The following is a 24,614-nucleotide window of genomic DNA, read 5'->3' as shown; positions in this document are numbered from 1 at the left end:
GCCTAAAACATGCTATTAAAAAGTACCTATTTTGACTGTTTTTTGTGCTTCCAGAAAAGAGAAAAGCTAACTAAAATCAAGAAGGACTCAATAACCAAGGTAACCAACTCAAGTCAGGTATTGTTAGACAAACTGCTGTTAATGTACAAGAGGTGGAACAAGAAGTTGCAGATACATTTCATTAGCCAACAGGGACTTCCTCTCTGTGAAGTCACACAATCCTAAACGCATCTTCTTTCTGGAAGGCAAAGAATAACCACTACTGCTCAATCACAAAACCAGTATTTTGGTAGATGATTTTACATCCTTCTTATCCAAAAACATGAAAGTAAATAAGAGGCAGCAAAAATAAGGTTTATTTTCTCAGCTGCTTATGAATAAACACTGCATTTTGCGGGGGTTTCCTCCTTTACTTCCAGACATTTTCCTTGAATGGGAACCAAAAAGTAGTCAGGAAAAGGAAAAAAGTGAAAAACTCAAATCCATACAACAGGAATTAGTTTCAAATTCGTTATGCTCATTGAAAGAAGCCAGACACAAAGGGCCATATCCTACAAGACTCCACTTATATGCCATCCTTTCAAAGGCAAAACTATAGAACAGAAAAATAGTTGAGTCATTGCCAGGGGCTGGGGCTGGGGCAGGGGCGGTTTGAGGGGAGCACAAAGGGGCACAGGAAGTTTGGGGGGCAGATGAAACTGTTCTTTATCTTGATTTCTGTGGCAGTCACATGACTATACATTTATCAAAACTCGTAAAACTGTACACCAAGAAAAGTGAATTTTATTGTATACAAATTATACCTGAATTAAAAGTGGTAGGGAGAAAAAGAGGAACCGGTCAAGATTTTGTCTTTTGGGCACAATGTCTATATATAGATCTAAATGGTCTTAATTTTTCAGTATATTCACCTGATGTATTGTATACGTATTAGCTGATTCCTCTTCTTCAGTTACTAGATGAACCTGTTTTTTAAAAACATGATGAAAATACAGATGATTATCAAATGTTCCAAATTCCCTCAGTTTTCTCTAACTTTGTTATGTCTTATTTGGCTCATTAACTGAATATACAAATGCTTAAACAAGACCTTTTCACCATCTGTTTCTAGAGGAGCAGACTACTTAAAATTTAATGTTAATTATTATTCAACCCCAGATAACTGCTTCTTTCCTGCTTTAACCACTGATAACTGAAGTTGGAGCACACAGTGGGCAGCTTAACACTCTGAAGTGATACCTTCACCTCAGTTACCAGTAGCCTTTTTCTAAATGACAAAGTGGTTTCTCACTATGCTGAATCAAAAACCTGCTTCCGTGAAACCACCCTGCCGACCTCTGTCCCCAACCAATGTTATAACGCTCTACGAGAAGTAGTGCTTCTGAAAATATGTTTCATAGAATAGGAACAGGTGTCACACATGTGAGGGGCAAAAAAGAGGCATGTGGTAAGTTCAGTTTGAGAAATGTTGCTCGAGGACATCACAGAATAGATCATTGGGATTTCCTGACAGCTCTTGACAGCACTTAACAGCTCAAGTATGAAGCAGCCACCATCATTCCGTAAGGACCAACAACACGCTCCCTGTCCTAAAGCATTCATCATATCAAATCAGGTCTAGATCATCTCTAAATCTGCTTGCTTTCCCAATTCTCCCTAATCTTATCAACAATGCCCCTTCTTTTTTGGTTTTTCATTTGGGGTTTGTTTGTTTACAGGCAAATGCCCCGTTTTAACTGCTGCACCCAGAAACGGACATAAAACTCCAAATGAGATCTGACCAAAATACATGGGACTATGATCTCTCTTGCACCATTGCTTCCAGCTGTTTGTCTTTCACAAACTTATAAGCATACCTACAATCCTGTAATTTAAGCAATTTATGAAAATACTGACCAAAAACGGTCAAGTACAGAACACCGTATTTTATCTTTAGAGAACTCCCTCCAGGTTGATGTCAGGAAATTAACAAACATGCTTCTGCTGTGTGGTTGCTCCACAAATATGAATTCACCTAACCTTCTCAATGTCTAACTCACATTTCTCCATCTTGTTCACATAAAAATTGTGAGAATCTGCCAAGTGATCTGAAGTAAAGATATATCTCTTAGCCTAGTAATCCTACCAGAAAGGGACTCATTTGTTTTCTAGAGTTTCCTATAATTTTTAATGTAGATGCACAACCTGACATGTTCCGTGTACGATTTATTAGAAATCCTGGTCTGTCTTTTTCCTTTTCATATTTTATGCCTTGAGCCTCCAAGTCCTGCCTTTTCTTTCCTCAGTGCTAACTAATAAGGTAGAAATGATTGACCTTAGAAATATAGACATGTTTTGCTGCTAAAAGGAAATTCTGTAAGATGTGAAGGAGAAAATGCTCTTTTCTTCTACATCTCCTGAAAGAAAAGTAGATACCATCTTGATCATTTTTTAAATTTCAAAATCAACTTTATTGCAGCCAAAACAGTGGAATTAACTGTACATAATAAACATATATATATATATATAAAAAATATATATAAATGCTCATATATATATATATACACACACATTTTAAGTTAAAAGGAATAAAATTTATTTTGGCAGAGAGTGTTAAAATTAAAGTTGCAAACATCAGTAACATAACTCAATATCCTTAATTTGGTATAAGTGTGACACATTTTCTTGTTTTCTTGTGGTCTGTTAAATCACCATAACCTATCATTGTAAATGTTACTTGGAACAAAGGAATCTCACAAGACACATGTATTTCAGAGACTATTCCTACATCCTGTCAAAGTAACCTTTAACTTCCGAAAATCTGAATTAACAATGGCTGACCTACTAAATAATAATTACACATTAGTAATATTTAAATGGACATGTTTTCTGAAAGGTGTTAAAAAAAAACATGATTTTTCATTATTTATCAAAAAGGGATCAACTGACATATTTCATCTTCCATTCACATGAGGTAAAATAAAACCTACGATGCTACTAGATTTGTTTTTACACAGTTTCAGAGTCTGTGTCTCAGCTAAATGACCGTTCTTAACAACATATGCTCCTGGTGATCGCTTTCTTATTTAAATATTCATAAGCCCACTTTCTTATTTAAATATTCATAAACCACTCATTTAATAAAGTAGTAAAGCAGACATTGTTGTCCTGGCTTATTCAGCCTTGACTCCCTCTTTCCTGGTCGTGCACCTGCATTTTCCTGAGAGCTCCCCTCCCAGTTCTCAAATGTGGTTTGCGTGGGATGGTTCCAGGAAGGAGTGCTTAGAACACAAGGCTTTGCCAATCACATACTCCAGTCCATAATAATTGGTTGGAGACATGTTACTCAAGCCAAGTCATTCCTAACCACTGAAACTCAATTCCATGGCTTTGACTGAAACCATTGGGAAAGAAAAGCTCTCTTTTCTGGAGAAGAAACTGAGAATGGATCTAACAGAGTGGAAAGCAGAGCTGAAAGATGAAGAAAATGAGAAGGATGCTTTAGAACACTGCTTAAGCCCCTTGATACAGCTGTGCCTGACTCAGTCATGCACTTTCAGTTATGAGGGTTAATAATTCCCTGCTTTTCCTTCAGTTAGTCTGAGATGGGCTTCCATTACTTGAAACCAAAAAATTCTTAATTCATACATCTAGAACTCTGCCATTAATTTAGATAAAGCTTCCTTTATGGCAAGTTCATAGCCTATAAGTCTCCATTTTTGAAAAACTGGGCTATACTCTATCTCGAGATGCTGGATCTTGGCTACACTCCACGATTTTTCCAATCAAGACCAATCTGGGCTAGGAATCAGACAGCTGGGTCTTTTTAATTCTGCTATCTGTCACTTAATCTGTCTCCTCTCCAGCCTGGGTCTCAATTTTTGTTTCTATAAAATGGGAATTAGAAAATCTAAAATTCAATGATTTTATGACATTACATATGAAAGCCCTACTCAAACCCCTTCTTTCATTTTTGACACACATTTATGAAACTGAATTAGATAATAATGAAGAATAACAGTCTGTTCTTTTTGCATGACAATACTAAAAAATGAAGTTCCTTATATGATTTATGGAATTCAATTTGATTATTAAATTCAAACACACAGAGATGAAAATACTATAAAAATACTAGTTGGACAGGGAGGAAGTGGAAGGATCAACTTCTATAATATACATTACATTTCATTAATATAGATATCTCTAAGATACTGTTGAGAGGGAAAAACAGCAAGTCGTAAAATCACACTTATATAAATGGAACACACACGACATTACATGCCCTATATACCATCATTATAAAAATCTTGGTTTTTTTTTTTCCTTTTTGTATTTTAAGTTTTGAGACTCTAAGCCCTACTTTTTCTTTTCTCATTGTTAATTAATAGAATACAAATCCTCTTTTACTGTGGATATTTAAGTGCAAGCATAGAAAATGGTCTCGGAGGAAATATGCCAAAAACCAGAGGCTGACTTTCTGGGGGCGGCAGAGGGAATCACAGCAGAGTGGTGGCAGGGATGACATCTTCATCTATCATGTTCTGATTTTCATTTTTAAGGAGACTGTTTTGTGCATTATCTGTGTAATTTTTTAAAGCACGTGTTCTTTAAAGGAAGGTTTACTGTCTTTGTAACTTTCACTTCATACTGCTGACTACTTTCCTTTTTCCATTTAATGGCATGTTTTGCCTCAGCTGACAGCAAAGCAGAAGCAGGAAATGAGCAAATTTAAGTTAAAAAAGAAAAAAGGAAAAGACAAGACATGTTTTTAAACTGTTTCTAAAATAAGAGCTTCTGAAAATTAGTGTTTCCGGTGGGGTAACTCCTCTTGATGAAATGATACTCACTCTACTGTTCGGTAAACGCTCATCGTCAACATCTTCATCCAAACAGACCAAGTCACCCTCCACTACTCGTGACCCATAGGTTGCAAGTCTGTAAGACACTGACTCATTCCAAATGTTGCTGCTGTATGCATGAACGTAGAATATGCGCATAGAATGGGGGAAAGAGAACCACGCCCGGACGCAGCCCTCCTCCGTCATGCCAAAGCGGTGCAAGGATTCCAGCAGTGCTCTCTCCCGAACTTTGAAATCGGGCATCAGTGAAAGTGTGCCTTTGGCATCCTCTGCAATAAAGAGAAAATCAGTTGGTCAGCTGCTTTTATTGACAGGCCAGTGACAAAGACCTTTATTACGCTCTCTAAATGAACTGCGCTATCCTGCAAACCTGAAGATGAAGGTAATGCTGGGCCTTAACTATAAACCTGGCTCCACTTAAAAAGATTTTTTTTTTTAATAATGATCATTAATCGTTTGGTTCATTCACTTTCCCTGCTTAAAAAAAAAAAAAAACAGCAAAAAGAACATAAGTCATTCCAACTTCAGAATGGAGATAAACTAATTTGCAGTTATTTAAAGGACTTTTTAAAAAAAGCATTAAGTAAACCCCAGAGCTTAGAGATTTTTAAAAAGCTATCATGGACATTTTACACAGAATTTTTTGAATAAGAAAGGGTTGACATCTGCATCCTTCAAAGACCCTATTGGGTCTTACTAGTAAGATGCTTTTTAAAATTAGATTACTGGACTCTGTGACAAAAGCGCTTATTCAGGTAGGGCCTTGGAATCAGCATTTTAATAAACGCACCAGGTTTCTCAGACACATTAAAGTTTCAGAATCACTGCCATAAGGAAATTATCTTCTCAGGGTTCTACAGCAGATGCAAACAAGTAACTCACTTTGAATTTTCTTTAGTATTACTTAGATTACTCAGAACAAATTGAAACACACTGTTTACAGATTCTGGTGTGGCATAAAAATAGTTTTCTCCTATGAATAATTACATATATGTAATTTGTACACAATGAAAAATACAAATGGAGGTATTTGAAAACTGACATCCTTTATTTTCAATGTGAGTGAAACTCAGTATGCACATACATGTAGATCACATATTTTAATGAATATAAAATGTTATGGTTGCTGTTATTATTATTTAAATACAAGCAATATGTACTCAGTATCGAGTGTGTGCCAGGCACTATTTTAAGAGCATTCTATCTATTACCTTATTTAAATCTCGTAACTGTCTTTTCGGTATCATTATTAGCTTCAATTGACAGATGAAGAAACTAAAACAGTGAGGCCAAACCACTTGCAAAAGACCATACAGTTGTGCAGTACTAAAGCTGAGAGTTAAACCCATGCAGATTAACTCTAAATCCACATCCCCAACACCTTTTTTAGTGTTTCCCATCAAGCAACACATATTGAGCTAAAGTTTCCAAAATCAGCAGTCAGGGCTGAATGGCAACTGGACCAAAACCAGTGGACAAAGTATCAGATATAACAAACGTACTTTTATTTTTATGTAGCTTACTTTGCAGTCTCCTCTGATTGTAGTGAATTGTACTTCCATCAGTACCAGCTTAGCATTGGGAACTCCTATCTCCTCTGAGAATTCCGGGCAAGAAAAACCCAGACAGCATCTTTCCCTTCACTCCTGCTCTCAAGCAAGAGTTAGAACAGACAAAAGTCCCAGAGATCTGGCCCAAAATGGAGTGCGCAGGGCATGTAATGAAATAGCACAGGGAAATATACACAAAATGTATGGTAGCTCACAGAGAAAAAAATGTGACAATGAGTGTGTATATGTCCATGTATGACTGAAAAATTGTGCTGAACACTGGAATTTGACACAACATTGTAAAATGATTATAAATCAATAAAAAATGTTAAAAAAAAGAAAATATTTGTCCTTAAAAAAAATGCTTAAATACATAGTATATTCCAGTCTATTTCTTATCACATTTATGTTGCAACGAATGCTCTCCAGCTGATATAACATTTATATTTTGTAACTTCATGGCTATGTATGAGGTAAAGAAACTTTTAAGTACCAGTTTGAAGAAAATATTTCTTTGCTCTATTTACAGGATCATCCAAATCTTCTGGTGTAAGAAATAATCTTACAGCCTTCACCTTTAAAAATCAAACATACGTTAAATGAAAATGACAAATTACTTACTTTTTTTTTTTAAGTACAAATTATCTGGCATCTAAAAAGAACAGGCATTTAACAAATGCTATTTGACATTGCAATTTTATCTTTAAGCGTTCAAAAGTTAAACAATGCTAAATGTAGAATTAATCTTCAGTACAGACTGACTTTATACATAGGTTTAAAATATTAGGAACTGGAAAAGTGCTCCCCCATCACTTCCATACTTCTGTCCTTCTTTGCCTCTGTCATCGAGGCAGGAACGCTAGTATGCAGTGATGACAAAAATTGAGACTTGACCAACATACACAACAAAAAGCATAGGGAAATGGCAAGCCACTAATTCCATTTGTGTTCTCAAGTCTCAGAATTCTTTGGTCTTAAAAATAAGTGCCAAAATCTTAAAAAAAAAAAACAAAACAGTTGACAACTTTAATATTTTTTTAAAACCTGAATAGGTTTAAACATGTTCCTTTAAAAAAAAAAAAAAGGTACCTACTAGTTCCTGCATTTTACCACTGTCTCCAACACTGCAATTTTTTTATTTCTAAGGATGTGTCTTAGAGTAGGAAGGACCTTAAAAAAGGGCATTCCACTTAATTTCCCACTCATTCATCTTTTACAGTATTCACTCATTCAAACAAATATTCTTAAGCATTTGCTGTGTGCCAGACACTGTATAGGTACTGGGAATAAAGTTTTGAGCAAGAGAGACATAGTCTCTGTTTACTGGAAAAGATTAAATAAGAAATAACTATAAAATATAATCAAATCTAAGATGGAGGTCCAAGAAGCTGTGAGGTTACAAGATAAGGGGAATTCACTGATTCACAGGGAGTAAGACAAGAATTTAAATTGACATATAAAGAATGCAAAGGCTGGGGAGGGGATGCTTCAAGCCAAGGGGGAAAAAATATGCCTTTCCAGCTGTGGGAGGCAGCCCCAAGGCCAGCCCCTAGTGATCGCCACCACCTGGTGCAGCCCCCTGCCACCCTTATCAGGGCTGCTCTGTGTGGCCAGTGGACACAGAAGGGAAGGTCTGTCATTTCCAAGATCAGCCTGTAAAAGACACTAAGGTTTCTGCTGTCGCTCTTACTCTTCTGTGCGCTTGGATTCCTCCCTGGGGGAAGCCACACCATGCACTATGGCCAAGAAACCACAGGTTCCTGCCAACAATCACAGGAGCGAGCTCGGATGTAGGGCCTCTATTCCCAGGCAAGCCTTCAGAGACGACACGGGCTGACAGGTAACCGCGAATGCGTGAGACCCTGATGCAGAAATGCCCAGCGAAGCTGCTCCCAGATTCCTGAGCCTCAGAAAAAGTGAGATAATAAACACTTGTGTTTTTAACCCACCAAGTTTGGGGGTAATTTGTTCCACAGCAGTAACTGATAACTAACATTCTAGCAATTAAAAAAAAAATTAGGAGCATAGAATATGGAGTTTGAAAGAGGTAGCCACTGAAGGGGTAGCCATCCAGCTTGTTTAAATGCTGTGATAGAAACAGGAATTTCCAGTTCTTGGAGTAGGAGGTGGTGAAGGAAGCCCATTCCTTTGGACAATTGTTAGAAAAGTCTTCCATACGCTAAGCTAACACTTGGCCCCTTGAACTTCTACTTTGTGAAACCAGAGAATCTAACAGTCTAATCATACTTCTGAACACTTGTCTACATGAGCCTGGCATTATACCAGGTGCTTTCACAGAAGTTATTTCATTAATTCTCACAAAAATCTTGTAAAATACACATTATCCCTGTTTTACAGATAAGGAAACCGAGGCTTGAAAAATCAACTAACCTGTCTACAGTGACATATTTGACAAATGGTAGAATTCAAGTAGAACTCATGACACATTCCACAGACCTCAAATTATTAAAATCCTCTGTATGACAAAATTTCAAATACTTTATAATTTCCTCTTCAGAGTTTTCTAGACCAAAAAGCACTGCTCAGTTAATTATGTCTCATCAATAGGGCTTCTAGACCCTTTATCATATCCCTCTGAAATGTGAAGCCCAGAACTGACTACAGATTTGCAGATGGTCTCTGTTATCAGCTCTCAACCTCATTTCCTTGTGTAGGGCGCTGTTCACACGCACAGTGCTTCTCACAAGTGCTTTTACTGTTCCTTTCTCTTCCACCCAAGAAAACATATTTAAACACAATTGAACGAATAATCCTCCATTTGCTCAAATATATGTTTCATAGTTTTGTAGTTTTTCTCTATTATGTGCACTCCATCCAGTGTGAAAATATATGTGCATATATATATAATAGGCAATTACATCTGCATAGATACAAAATATATATTTAAAATTCTGTAATTGTAATAATTGGGCAAATGAGGCTTCTTATTTGTGACATGCATTTTTAGTTTTGTTTGAAACGAGCCAGATTATTTTTTTTCCAAATTTGCCGTTCCCCTTTTAGTCTCTGGCTTTGGGTGAATTCCTATCTTTTGTAATATCTGATAACAGATTTCTGCAATTATAGGGTGTAAGTTTCCTCTGAATCCTCTATTCAGATCAGTAAGAATCTGATGACTGTTGGTCAATTCCCTGTTAAGTCGTAAACAGGTATTAAATACAGAGGCCTCTCACACAGTTTGCTTTCTTCTAACATGATACCAAGAATATAGCGGCTGCTCCGTAAATGTTCACTAATGTAGCATATGGTACATGTACGTGTCTGTATACATGTATTTATATGCTGGGTTAAGAAAGCAAGGAGCTGGCTTATTTAATACAACTGACTAGACAGATAGAATCACCTGTTAAAAATCCATACCATTTCTCTCTTCAGCAAAGCCAATCCAATTTGGTCTGTGTGAACTTTTCTTCCCATCCCAAATCTCTGCGGTCCATAGTAATTCACAAACCCTTTACTCTATAAATACAAAAAAAAAAAATCAATTAATTAAAAATGTATTGTTATGGACTGCATGCCTGTGTCCCTCACCCCACCCCTGACGAAATTCATATGTTGAAATCCTAACCTCCAGTCTGATGGCATTTGGCTGTGGGGATTTGGGGAGGTAACTGGGTCATGACAATAGAGCCCTCATGAACAGAACTAGCACCCATATAAGAAAATGCCATGGAGCTGGCTCACTCTTTCTGCCCTGTGTGAATACAGTAAGAAGACCATGCAGGCACCCTGATCTGAGGCTTCCAGCCTCCAGAATGATGAGAACTAAGTTTCTGCTGTTTAAAAGTCACCCAGAATATGGTTCTTTGTTATAGCCCCAAACTAAGACAAATAAATACAATTACTGCACCAGAATATGTAATCAAGTCTTTCTCTTCCCATTTCTTTTGATAAAAGAATCCTGTCATTGGCAATATACACATGGAGACCAAATGGACTGAGAAATGCTATGCAGTTAAAGAACAGAAAGGAAAAGAACAAAGGACTGAATGTCAGAAAATAAGTGGAAAAGCTTTAAAAATACGACAGCTTTCCATTCACATTACTGAGTTTTCTGGGACATCAGACTTTTGGTGCCAAGACCAGGGCAGTTCTGGGAAAACTGAGATGAACTGGTTACCTAGTACTGGATCTGCTCTTTGCCCTGAAGCTCTTTTTGACTTTGAGACTCTTCTGCTGTCTGGGGATGCTTGAAATAAGAAACAGATTTATTTTTAAACACAGCAAGCCCTGGCTCCTGGTTTGTCTGTTATCTCTGTTCTTCTGAAGCCTGGGCAAGACAATGGCATGGTGTCACTTCAGCAGGAATAGAAAATTGTAATTTACCACTGTAACCATTAAAGACATTGGTCAGTGGTTACATGTGTTCTCACAAAGCCAATACCAGGCCCAGGTGGTTTCTTGAAAGAAGATAAGAGTCCTCTACACTCACTCGATGAGGAGAATATATATTTATTCACCCAGCAATTATTATTCAGCAGTAACTCCAGGACTGTTCAACAAAAGATGCTAAGACAATCTGTTAGCAGCTTGGTACAAAAGGAACTGTGTCCCAACCTCTTGCCATTCTCAAAAATCAATTGCAGACAGAAGAAGGACTCCCTATATTAAATCTTAGAGTTAAATATTTTTAATTATTTCAATTTTGTAAAAATAATATTAGACAATATCCTACAAGCACCAGAAGAGTGTTAAGTACCCCTTCAAATTACTTAGGTTTGGTTATAACAAAAGGTTTATAGCCATCAGAGTTATAACCTTTTAAACCAAAACTCCAAAGACTTATTTTCAGGACTTTACAATTTCCCTCCCCTCATCGTAAGAACTAAAGGAAAGTTGGCTAAAGCTAAGATTACTCCTATTGGGGATTTCAAAATAGGCAATTGTATATCCATAAGGCCAAACGAAAGACAGGCAATGAATGCTGTCAGAGTTCAGAAAACCCCACTCCCTTTTTAAAGGGATAATTTTCTAACAGTTTTTCAGAAAAAAAAAAAAAAAAAAATTTTAAGTAGATCTGAAAAAAAAGGAAAAAAATCATATAAAGAGTATACAATTAGGGAACACCTATCACAGGTTAATGTGATATATTTTTAAAATCTTTAGTTGGAAGATATTTTCCTGACTATAAAGCATAATATTGATTAAAACTTGGTTTCTGTTTATTTGTTATCCTGCTAGAGAGGCATAAAATTGTGTGAAAAGGTCTTTGTGGTCAGAAACTTAGATCAGTGTTTCTCAATGTTAGCTGTAGAGCAGAATTACTTAGAGGTTTTTTTAAAATGCTAATGTTTAAGCTGTATTGCCAAATGTTCTTATTTAATTGGTTTGGGAGTAGAGATAGACTGCTGAGATTTTTTAAAAGCACCCAGGTTGAGAATTACTGGTCTGACGGGGATTGGCAAACTATTAACTGGCCCACAAGTCAAATCTGGCCCAACCCCTGTTTTTGCAAATAAAGTTTTATTGGAACACAGCCATGCTCATTCATTTATGTACTGTCCATGTCTGCTTCCACACAATAGCAGTAGAGTGGTTGCAAAAGAGACCATATTACTACAAAGCCACAAATATTTATTATCTGGCCTTTTATAGAAGTTTGCTCACCCGCAGTCTAGACAATAAGATTGAAGGCTATGGTTGAATGTGCATATTTAGATGCCTGGCAAATGTCATTTAAAAACTTATGGTAAGTATTCTTTGATAACTATGTAAGTTTAAAAAGCTAAAGCTCTAAATGTTCTTAGAAACAATGAACAGTACATATGTAAACTTTAAAAATATGTGCAGTATATTGTGTATATGTATTTACATGCAATATATTGTATATGCGCAAATTGTAACAATTCTACCTAATAAAACTGAAAAATGAAAAAACTTACAGTAAGTAATTTTTACTGTAAGACATAATAAAATATATATGATTTATCATTTGTATATGCTGAAACAAATTTAAAATTAGATTGAAAAGAAAAAAGACTGTGTGTAATTCTGAAAAGTATTGTACAAACTATTTACTGAAGATTTCTGAAAAGAATTATTGAACAAAGTTCCCCCAAATCAGTTCCTTTGCCTAAAATACTACTCTATATGACAGATACTTAAAAAAAAAAAGTCTTTTTATACAGACAGTCCCCTACCTAGGGAAATCTACACATTTTTTTAAATTACACTAAAGTTGTGTTTTTTTCAATACAAAAATGTACTAAGAAAATAAAAAATAAGCCAAATGGCCCTAATTATCATTTAAAAAATAATTATACATGCATATAAAAAGAAAAGGTACAGAAGAAAAACAAAAATCTCCCTTCTTGCTCTAATGTAGAGAGGGACTATAGCAATTTTCCTAAAGTACTCTATTTAGAAGTGGAGTTTTCTTACCTTAACATTTTCTATTGCCTCCAAAATTCTCTCTCTCAGGTTTGCAGAATCATTTATTTGATTTCTTAAATTTCTGATGACAATATCAAAGTGATTTCCTTTGAGCTGGCCAAGTCTAAGGGAATCATCTACAGACCGAATATTAAATACACTCATTCTTTTCTTTTCAATTTCTTTTTCAATATTTTTCAACCTATAAATGATAAATGACACAGACTCAGTTAAACTTTACAGTTAAATAATTAGTTTAAATTTTTAACATGTTTAAAAATTACGTTAAAAACGTTAAAATGAGAAGAAATTAGTTTAAATAAGGTTTGAATGACAGTTGGCAGATGACCACTTATATCAGAATACCAAAACAAAAATTGGGAAGATATTTCAAAAATACATTTTTCATTTATTTCAACATATGTACACTAAAAAACCATTATCATAGGATTACATTAATAGAGTTATTTTCTACTTCTGCTAAAATCTCACTATTAGTTGAAGGGTAATTAAAATCTCGGACCCATAAACCAAATCAAAGTACTCTCTCCTCCTAGAAACTGATAACATGTTTTGTCTTTGATGGTTAAAAACTAGTTTTTAACATCTAAATACCTTTTAACATCTGGAGTCATGCTCTCTCACTATCCTGCACCTCTTGGCCACAAAGACAAAAGTGTAAACATTTTTTTTTGCCCCTCATATAAAAGCTTAGAAACATCTACCAGCAAATGGTGGATATTTAAACATCTGAGTGACTAAAGATTAATATATCAGTATTTACATCAAGTTAGGCAGAACTTCGGTCCAATGATTCAACTTTTTGAACTTTATCTTAAGGAAAGTATCCATAAGGCACAGATTTAAGTACAATAGTATTAATCACAATAGTAGTTATAGTGAAAAATTGGAATACATTTCTATATTTAAAAATAGGGGAATATTAAATATATCAGTCTATATAATGAACCTAATTTTGAAATATTCCATGACATAAATTTTCATTGAAAATACTAATTATTTTATTTTTATAAGTGAAATATAAATTGCACATACAGTATGATTTTCACATATATTAAAAAAATGTATAGCATGTGTATGTAGTCTAGTCTCTGGAAAAAGTCTGGAAGGAAACAAACATCAAAATGTCATTATGGTTATTTCTGAGTAACAGAATTTTTAGTGACATTTAATTTCTTTCTTATACTTTTTCTATTTTTTATATCCTCTATAGTGAACATGTACTTCTTTTACAATAACAAAAAATATTTTTTAAATTTGATTAAGCTGATGGGAGGCTAAATATGAGTACTTTACATTCTACTTAACAAGGACTTATTTTAAATATAAGAAACTATGACAAGAAAAGAATAAAGTAGTATAGTAATTAGAAAAAAAGATTTCTAAGACACTGTCCTGAATCTGAATACATATATGAATACAGAACAGGATATTTAGAAACAATTTAGATCATTTAAAATCATCCATTCTCAAAATTTCTACCCTAAAACGACTTATAGTTTCAATGTAAATTTAAGACGTAACTCTCTTTAGAAGAAAATTGTATTATTAATGCAGAATGTGCTGTAAGTCTGTAATCAATTTACTATTGATAATGAGGTTAATATGCTCCCAGTATTATTCTGAGTTTTTAATATTTATTTATTTGAAGCAATAAGAAAATAAAGTTCTATCCTGTAGCATCTTATTACCTCTCTGGTGTCACTTTTCTAACAACCATTGCTTGATAAGTGATGGCTTTCTTGTCTTTAAGTCCCGCGTAACTAAAATCCGAAGGAATCACACCGAGTTTGATAGCCAAAAAACCAACTGCTTCAAACATTTCCAGATTTTCTTTTCGTAGGGTAAAGGCTGAAACAAAAACAATATCCCCGATTACAAAAAAAAAAGCAGCAAACATATCAATTACATTCTTAGCAAACTAACAGATCAATATAATGAACCAAATCATTGCTTTAAATAAGGAGTATTTTAAAGTCAAAATACAAAATCATTTAAATATAAAACTTTTTGGATTTCTGCTCTCATTTTTAAAATGCTAGTTGGCTCATTAAAGGCTTACAGAAAAAAGCAAACTCCAAATTCCCTAATTTGGCATTCATATTGGCCACAATCTACATTTCTAGCCTTCCATTCCTATATCCTACAACCCTAACATGTGCCACTTCCATTCCTATACCCTACAGTCCTAACACAGAGAACGTCTCATAATCATTGGAGGGGCTGGAGCCTTCCACAGCTTTGTGCTTTTGACACTTGAGTTCCTCTGTCTAAAACATGTGCTAACCTCCATTTAGTACTTGCCGCTTTAAGATCCAACAGCCACAACAGTTCTCCCTCAAATTCTTTTCAGCTTCTCAAGCCTGAATGCTCCCAAAGCAGGGATCACGTTTGTTTTATTAACCATTATGTCCTCAGCTAAACACATGGTAAGTATTGAATAAACGAACTTTTCAAGGAGCCAGTGTCAGAAACCTGCATGTCTCCACGCGTTTTCATTATCTATATCATGACGGTGAACACCATGTTATAATTTACTTCTTTACGTTCATCCACCCCATGACTGGGAGTTCCAGGCCAGCAAACCAGTAAATAAAACAGTGCTTGCTTCCTGGTAGGTACTTAAAATGTCCACTAGATGAGAGAGTGGAGATTACAGAGGAATAAGCCCAGAAACAACTGCCACCAAAAAAGCCCCCAACTTGATGGCCTATATAACCAGCCGGCAGTGACAGTGACAGAATACCTCCATCCTCAGTCCACAATACTTACGTATAAGATGCTTCAAAACACTGCCCTTTCCCAGCCAATCGTGGAAAGGAAATTCAGGGGTTTTCTGCAGAATAATTTCTATTGTGTTCCACTGTTATAACTGCCATCAGCAGTTATAAGGGTCTCTCTCACAAGTGCTCTAAGAATAATGACTATTTAGCATAAACATGACTCAGGAAGTAGAAAGATGTGAAATTTTTCTATCTGTCTGTCTGTCTGTCTATCTATCTTATCTATCTCTGAATGTGTGAAATAGCAAAACAAAAGCCTGTAACATCCATACTTTAGAAACCATGTTGTTTAAAAGAAGGATCTGTATGTTCTTATATACCTCTATATAAATAATCTTAAAAACATGAGAATAGCAGGTTTCAAAAAAAATTACCATTTATGTAAGTTTTAAAAACCTGCAATGTTTCAATATTTGTACATATTGTGAAATGATCACCGTAAGTCAAGTCAACATTCATCAGAGTTACAAAAAATTTTTTTCTTGTGATGAGAACTTTTAAGATCTACTTTTTATAAGTAACTTCCAAATATACAGTATAGTATTATTAACTATAGTCATCGTGCCATACATTATATCCCCAGGACTTTTTATTTTGTAACTGGGAGCTTGTACCTTTTGACCACCTTCATCCATAAATAAAAGAGATAATTTAAGTATATTTATATTTTTAAAAGTTTGTATTAAATTGCTAATAGTTTAAATACAATTACCACATAAACAAAAGTTGTTTGGGGGTCACAATAATTTTTAAGAGCTATACTCATCCTGGAACCAAAAATTTGAGAACTAATTAATAACAATGTGAAAAAAAATACAGCAGTTCTTCAAATATACCAAATCTACAGACTAGACCGTCATCACTAAAATATCTTACGAGTAAAAGTGTTGCAGTAGCCCGGCCAAGAGTTGCAAACCATGAAAAATAGACCAGGAAAGTTTATTACATAAACGAAGAAGGCTAGGAGAGCAATCCTTATCACGTGTTTGATAACCAGAGTCCAATGTGTCAAATCTGTCCCTGACAGTCTGCGTGTGTTACTCACAGGTCATTAGGCAAACTCAGCCATCTAAGAAGGAACCTCCAAACTGTTTGAGATGATATCAGTTTGCTGAAGATCAGCCTTAGTGCATAAGCATTTTTTTATCCATGAAGATATAGAACTTAGAATAGAAATATTTAAGATAATCAGATCCACGATTCTTAGTATTTGTGTTAATGAATCTGGGTCTTATGTACTTGAAATGTTTAAGATAATGAGACTTAAGTAATTCCAATTAAAAATATCTAATTGACTTAAATTTGTGTTTTTACACTGAAATCTCACTAAATTAGTCAGTAATATGGGAACAAATAAGAAAACTTAAAAGTCACCAAATTTATGTTTATGAGACTTACATTTTCTTAATCACTTGGAATAACCCAAAGTATTTTAAAAGAAAATCAACTACACTAAATTTTAAAATTCAATTTTAGAGACTTCTGCTTCTCATACCATGTTGGAATAACTGGTACTAGACTTGAACCCCAATGTAAACCAATAGAAAACTAGGCAAAACATATAAAACACCTGTTTTTAGACACTGGACTACAAACAGCCCAAAACTAGCACCCAAAGGAAAGCAAAACAAGTGAGGTAAGTCCTAAAATACCATGGTTTTCTGACTAGAGGTGGTCTTCGGGTCAGAGAGCAAGGAGGAGGAATCCAGGTAGAGCACAGTGGTCTTGCCAAGTTAAAAGGGGAGAGGCTGGAGTTCAGGAAGGCCCAGCGAGCTGGAATTCATGGGGCAGAGTAAAAGCAGGCTATGCAGAGAAAGTTTCAGAAGCCTTACGTGATCCCTTGAATTTGTTGCTGACTGGTAATCTGCATGTGCCTAGAACTAAATGCTCACTAATGCTGTGTAACAAGTCATCCCATCCCAAACCCTGCTGGCTTACAATGTTCACTTATCTCTGTTTCTGTGGGTCAGGAATTCAAGAGCACCCTGGTTTGGTGGTTCCAGTTCTGGCTCTCTCATGAGGCTGCAGTTAGATGTGGAGGGCTGCCTGAGTATCTTCACAGGATGGTAGCTGGCTTACCCCAGAGTGAGCAATCCAAGAAACAGGAGCAAAAGTGCAATATCTTTCATGACCTAGTCTTAGATGTCACACACCATCACTTCTGTCAGTTTCCACTGGTCACATATGCCACCGTGTGCATACCACAAGAAGATTACTGAGTGTCTTCTCGGATGTTGAGAACCACAATCCATCTTTTGGCTCTAATACTTTATGTCTCACCCCCATTCAAAATATACTTATTCTTTCCCAATGTCCCAAAGGCTCATCCCATTAAAATATCAGCTCAAATTTAAGCATTTTTTTTCATCTGCATCAGGTCCAGTGTGGATAAGCTCCTTGGACACATAGCAGAGGTATATGACTGCCCTAGCATAAAGCCTACTCTGGAGTTCCCTTAATAAAACTCAAGATGCAGCCTCAAATGGATCTGCAAATTACCTCTTTCCTGCTAAAGCAAAATTCGACACTCCCTAAAAGAAGACAAAGACACACAACAAGGTAACACTCACAATGTTTGACCTCCAAAAAATACTACTACACATGCAAAGAAGCAGGAAAATATGACCCATAAACCAAATAAAAGTCAGGCAACAGATACAGAACCAGAAGCAACAGAGATGGAATTAGAAGACAATTATTTTTAAAGACCCATTAAAAATAGGCTCAAAGATTATAGGAAAACATGAACATAAGAAGAAATTGAAGATCTAAAAAAAAATCAAATAAAACTTCTAGAGCTAAGAAATACAACACCTAAAATGAAAATTTCACTGGATGCTTACATTTTTTCATACAACTCCTTCTTCAAAAAAAGTGTCTAAGAAAACAGTATAGCACTGCCTCAAACAATTAAACACAGAATTACCGTATGATTCAGCAATTCCACTTTTGGAATATATACCCCACAGAACTGAAAACAGGAACTTCAACAGATATTTTTATAGCCAAGTTCATAGCAGCATTATTCACAATAGTCAAAAGATGGAAGCAACCACGTCCATTGGCAGATGAATGGATAAACAAGATGTGGTATATACATGCAACAGAGTATCACTCAGCCTGAAAAAGTAAGGAAATTCTAACAGATTCACAACATGGATGAACTTTATAGACCTTAAGCTAAGTGAAATAAGCCAATCACAAAAGGACAAATACTGTATGCTTCCACTTGTATGAGATTCCTAGAACCGTCAAGTTCAGAGACAGAAAGCAGCATGGTGACTGTCAGTGGCTGAGGGGAGTGGGGGCTAAGAGAGTTATATTTAACAGGCATGAAGTTTCAGTTTGAGAAGATGAAAAGATCCTGGAGATGGATGGAAGTGATAGAGGTACAGCAATGTGAATGAACTCAATGCCATTAAACTGTACACTTTTAAATGGTTAAACTATACACTTAAAATGGTAAATTTTATGTTATGTATATTTCATAACAAAAATAAAAATTTTCTTTTCAGTGTTCTATTTTTTAGATAGGCTTACTTATTAAGGATTTTTTTCTTACATATAAGCTATTTTTGTTCTTACAAAAGGCTGGCCAAAGCAAAATCTGGGATAGGCTGAGTTTATCTTTGTCTTTTCTCTTTGTTCTTGGACTTGTAAGTATCCATGTGTCTTTATACCATCCTCTGGTGAACCATCAATTCCTCCCTTAATTATATCTCTCCAATTATTCAGTTTCTATAAAACTAGTTTAAACTAATACAGAAAAAGTTTCCACAATTTTTTGGTTCATTAATTCAAATACTGTTAGAATTTCAAGTGGTATAAAACCTATAGCTGCTTAAATCATAGATCAGCAATTCTCCCTGCTACATGCAAAACTAAGTTTTGTTTTTCCTTCGAAATAGATTTATTTATTTATTACATGCCCCATGTGTCAATTCCTATACTGGCAGCTTTCTCATGGAAAAGGCAGGTCCCACAACCAGACAAATTTCCAAGAGAGAAGACACCAACATCTGAATAATGATTACGTACTAAACATTTGCATTCATTATTTCATTTAATCCTTAGGGTATTACTATGAGTGAGGCTTTACTACTCCCCATTTTTGAAGTACAACTAAAAGTTATGAACTGTTAAGTAACTTGCCCATGGTATTATTCTTTCCATTTTTACATCTGTGGAAACTAAGTCCTAAAGATGTTGAAAAGTTCATAAATCTTTTTATGAACTAAAGTCATAATGTGAAATAAAACCCACATAGCTCCAAGGTCCAAACTCTTCATTCACATCACAGAGTCCCTACATAGTACAACCCTGTTTCTGCACCACACACATGTGTGCACATCTGGGTTGCTGCTTTTATCCTCAATGCTTTGCTGTTGACGTAAAAAAACACGACCATCTGAAACACCTGTCATCCTTCATGTAGGATACAGGCCAGTTAAACCTGGTCAGCTGATCTTGTAGAGTGACATTTCAGCAGGTCCATCCCATCCTAGGAAGTGAATGTAGTCCCTAAAACAGTGACTCTCAAACTGGTGGTCCCCAGACCAGCCGAGAAAGCATCAACTGGGAATTTGCGAAAGCCCTACTCCAAATCTTCTAAATCAAAAAATTCTGAGCACAGGGCTCAGAAATCTCTCTCAGCAAGTCCTTCTGGTGATCAGGATGCACACTAAAGTTTGAGAACTTCTTTTCTAAAACACTGACAGAGCCAAAGGAAGGAACCCCCTGCAAGGTTTCAGGTCCCTTACCTTGGGCAGCGAAGCCCAGCTGTTTTACATTACAAGGTGTTCTCTCCACTTTCCCAAGCATCGCAAACATAGTCTACTCTCTCCAAATACTTAATTTTAAGTAAGATAACTTTCAAAATACGAAGTCAAGATTTACCCCTCACATAAGACATATTAAGCACAAAATAACTGCTTCAACCTTATACGTTTGTGACTATGTTAACTATAAACGTGTGTCAATTATGCTTTCATCAATAAGGTTAATTTTTACAATTAGTGTATTTTGAAAGCCTTTATCTTCCATTAAAAAACAGATTTAGACATTCGTTTCCAATATCCCTCTGAACAAGTCTATTTAATTCATCTGAAATTATTCAGCTTTCACACAATTTTAACTAAGTTTATCTAAGAAAATGGTAATGATTTATCAAATTACCTGTGTAGATATCTTTCCTTTCCTGGCAGTCAAGAGACCTTTTCCTGTGTTTGTGTGTTTTTTCACGAAATCTTACGGTTATCACTACGTTTGGATTATCAGCACTGTAATTTGGTCCAGGAAAAGATTTAGTTTCCACAAGATTTCCAAACTTTTTGTTGACAAAATGGTGGACAGCTTTTCTATGGTCTTTGTTTCTATCAGGTTTAAAGGTAAATTTGGAATTTTCTTTCTTCGCATCCAAATATTTAAAAAAGTCAAATGCTTCTTCTTCAGATACTAGGTGACAGAGTTCTTTATACTCAAGATTTGGTTTTACAACAATTTCACTGTTTTTTCCTACAGTTATTAAAAAAGGAAATTTCTGCCTAACAGCACTATGCAAAACAGCCCTCTGGTTTTTGTCAAGGATTCTGCCCAATGAGAATTCAGGAGATGATCCAATTAACTCAGTTTTAGAATTCCACTTCTCTTTTACATCACAGGCAAATTGATTCAGTAATTCATCAGTTTTTTCACCTAACAAGGAGCCTAATACATCAATGTCTTCTTCTTCACATGTGGAAGTCCCATCTTTGATAGTATCTTCCTTTTCTGAACCAGGCTCATAATTTTGGTCATCATCGGAGCACCCAGCCAAAGTACTGACTTCTTGGCTGCTTTTCTCTTCAAAGGACAGATTTTGAAGCTCTAGTTTTGGTTTTTTAGCCAAAGTATCTGGCTCAGGTAGTAGTTTATTAACCTTGCAAATAGGTTCATCACTGGCTTTATTAACTAACTGTCCCTGTTCATCAATCTCAATAACAACAAAGTCACTTGGCGAGCTTTTTATAGTGCCATGAAATCCAACGTGATCAGTAACGAAACACAAAGAACTAAACCTGATTCTAAAATCTGTATCCTCTTCCATTCTTAAGTAACAATGCCTACAAAAGAAACAAAGAGACAGTTAATTACCAGGAAGAAAATCTCTGGATAACAAAAGAGAAATAGATTTGCAGGATTTATTTAATTCTCTTTCTCCTTTTCAATTCTGAGTCCCCTTAAAAGACATTAATAATTTAATTTCCTTCTAAAGATCATGTACATTTTGACTCTCTTATACCAAGATGAATTAACAAGGCAAATTTTTTCTGGTATATCTGGTGATTTACAACTTGACTCTTCACCTACTCTGGGCTTCCAGCTATTAAAATTACGAGATTAAAATAGGTCAGTTTCAAGTTCACTTTTAAAATTCTATTTGTAGGCCTACAAAGAAGAGACTAGAACATAGGGCTGTTTACAATGATTTGTCTAAAACCCATGCCTGAAACCTAAAATTTCCAATTCCAGAGAATCTGTGGCTAGGTATTTATATATGGAAGGACAAGGATGGGAGAAGGCAAGAGGAGAAGACAGGAAGAGAGTCCAAATTGATGGGTAAAAGAAGTTCTAAAACCAACTTGCAATGTGATTATGCTTCAAGGTAGGCTTAAATTATTCCTGGACCTTAAGCTTTCTTGAAAGCTCAGATACAAACTTTTGAGTTTGACCTGGAGGAAAATTCCAGTCATCTCTCTCTGGCATCAGAGAGAAGAGATCCTCTTGAAGCAGTAGACAAGAGAACAGTCCTTTGGGGAAACCGTCACTCATTCTTCACACAACTCATGGCCATCATGTAAAGTGGAGCATCAGGACCCGTACCACTCAGTTTTTTGCGTTAAATGCACTCTCCAGGTAAGTAACCATCATCTGGACCTTCTTCCCATTTCTACAATGTGTGTTACTAATCTGAGCCAATGTAGCAAGCATACCCACCCCCACCATCCTTTCTAATATGCCATGTGGGAATCACTGGCTACTTTTCCTTTCAAACCCACCTCCGGACCTGGAGGTTGTAAATACTATCTGTTTACCACTGCTCCTTCCAAGCCATTCCTTTCTCCTCTATCTCCCCAAATCCCATTTCCTTTGAGGTTCATGCCATCAGGCTCTACAGTTTGCTGTCATCCTCTCTCTGGTCCCAGAACAATTCTTTATTCACTGTGGACTTTAATACCTGGTTTACTGTCTTCCTATCCAGCATTACCTCCACGACCACCCACGTGGATCATGCGTTTAATACCACAGTTTCTCAATCTCAACCTCAAGTCCCTTTCATTTCATCTCAGTCACAGCTTTGACTTTCTCATCACCAAAAATTGCATCAACTTTAAGCCTCTGGCTCTCTAACTACCCTTTTATCCCTTCTTCCTAGTACTTCATTCTAGAAATTCTCATACATTGGGAAGGCCTCTAATCTCCGCTTCTATTACCAGTCCACTATAGTCCTTCTATAGTGCCCAGAATGATGATTTAAAATGAAAATTAAATCATACCACAACCCTGTTTAAAACCCTCTAACCACATGCATAGTAAAATCCAAATTACTTACCCTGGTTTCCAGAGACTTTTAAGATTCTGGACTCTGTCTAGTGTCCAAATGTATCTTGTACCTTTCCCCATTCCCTGCTATACTCCAGCTACACTGGCCTTCTTCAGTTCCACTGTGCCAACTGCTCCTACTGATTAAATCGGTCCCTCCCCATAACACCCTCAAAGAGGTCTCTCCGGACCAATAATCCAAAAAAACCAGCAAGCTATTATTTTTAACAAAACCCTATTTAATTTTCTGCAATTTTCTATCTATTAATTCCCTTCATTGTTTATTGTATAACTACTCCAACTAGAATGTTTGCTCCATGAGAGCAAGGATCTTGTATCAAGCATAGTAGGCACACAGTCAACACTGCCTGTTGAAAAAATGAAACAATCAGTACAAAATAAGAGCTGTAAGAGAGAAGAGGAAGAAGGGATCACTTCTGCCTATGATAACCAGTAAGAACTGACCAAGTCCTCAAAACAGTTCAAGAGACAGGCATGAGGCAGAGACATATCACAAGTGATGCACAAATAAGATAAGCAGTGTGGTAGAGAAAACTGAACAGCCCGGATACAAAGCAGCGGGAGAAAACGTTTTCTAGTACAGTTCTGGAGAATACAGCTGGATGAGTCCCAACCTAGGTGAGATACTAGGTGAGATACTGCACGCCTTGTCAAGGACTTAGAATCCAGTGAGTAGTCAATGGATGGCCACCGCAGGTGTTTGAGAAGGAAAATGACACAATGCAAAAAGATGTTTTAGTAAGATGCCTAACGGCACTGAGCAGGATGAATCTGATGAAGAGTTAGAGGAGCCGGAGAGCAAGACGATGCGATCAAGAGCTCAGCGGCGGGACTGGCCTTGAGAAGAATGACGACCTACTCTTTAAAGGAAGAAGATACGAAGACATTTTAAGCCAGTGGAATAGGCAGAATAACTTGAGGAGAATACAACGATGAGGGAATTACAACCAAGCCTCTTAGTAAGGGTGGAACCGTGCTGGAGGGCAGCCAAGGAACCCATGTGGAGATAAGCGCAAATGTTCAGTGTTCCTATGCCTCAGACGTGCTGACAAGCGTGCGGGCCGCACAGGGAGAGGGCAGTCTGGCCACCCAAGGTTGGGGAAGATTCCGGGAGGATGCTAGAACAGGAGGATAGTAGCGCCTCCTCTTCCTTCCTCCGCCTCACTCACGCCTACGTCTCATTTCGGCCACCAATCCACAGGACTAACGTCTCCCGCCCGCAGCCCTCGGGCGCGCCCATAAGTATCTGCAGACACAGCCAGCAGCTCCACTGCTCTCTTCTCCTCCCCGACCCGCGCTGTCCCAATACTAGCTCGCGATACTAGCTCACGTCGCCCTCCTCTTGGGGGCAAAAGGTGAGGGTCCCAATGCCAATCTTGTCATCGCCCCGTACACACACCCCATGCGGCACGAGAAGCTCGAACCCC

General features: G+C 36.5%; 1 protein-coding gene across 5 annotated transcripts in view; it reads right to left on the bottom strand.

Moving 5' to 3' along the window:
* PUS7L (pseudouridine synthase 7 like) overlaps positions 1 to 24,614 on the bottom strand; it is a 142,676-nt gene that overhangs the window by 117,925 nt on the left and 137 nt on the right. For 2 of the 5 annotated variants that reach the window (XR_006720266.2, XM_045506988.2), the window contains exons 1-9: positions 23,177 to 24,601; positions 20,761 to 21,686; positions 14,494 to 14,653; positions 12,791 to 12,983; positions 9,770 to 9,868; positions 8,079 to 8,294; positions 6,882 to 6,963; positions 4,827 to 5,107; positions 912 to 965 (exon numbers count right to left, since the gene is read on the bottom strand). Coding sequence is in view for 4 of the 5 variants with exons in the window: in XM_045506988.2 (XP_045362944.2) it covers positions 912 to 965; positions 4,827 to 5,107; positions 6,882 to 6,963; positions 8,079 to 8,294; positions 9,770 to 9,868; positions 12,791 to 12,983; positions 14,494 to 14,653; positions 20,761 to 21,686; positions 23,177 to 23,247 (2,082 nt within the window). In the remaining variant the exon portion in view is untranslated. Of the gene's footprint in view, positions 1 to 911; positions 966 to 4,826; positions 5,108 to 6,881; positions 6,964 to 8,078; positions 8,295 to 9,769; positions 9,869 to 12,790; positions 12,984 to 14,493; positions 14,654 to 20,760; positions 21,687 to 23,176; positions 24,602 to 24,614 lie in introns of those variants that run through there. The other 3 variants (XM_074374997.1, XM_045506989.2, XM_010970556.3) reach the window with 3 other exon arrangements.

This window comes from Camelus bactrianus, chromosome 12, assembly GCF_048773025.1.
Source record: "Camelus bactrianus isolate YW-2024 breed Bactrian camel chromosome 12, ASM4877302v1, whole genome shotgun sequence".
In the NCBI taxonomy this organism is placed as follows: Eukaryota; Metazoa; Chordata; class Mammalia; order Artiodactyla; family Camelidae; genus Camelus; species Camelus bactrianus.
The sequence above is the reverse complement of the archived record's forward strand: the minus strand, read 5'-3'. Positions and strand labels throughout refer to the sequence as shown.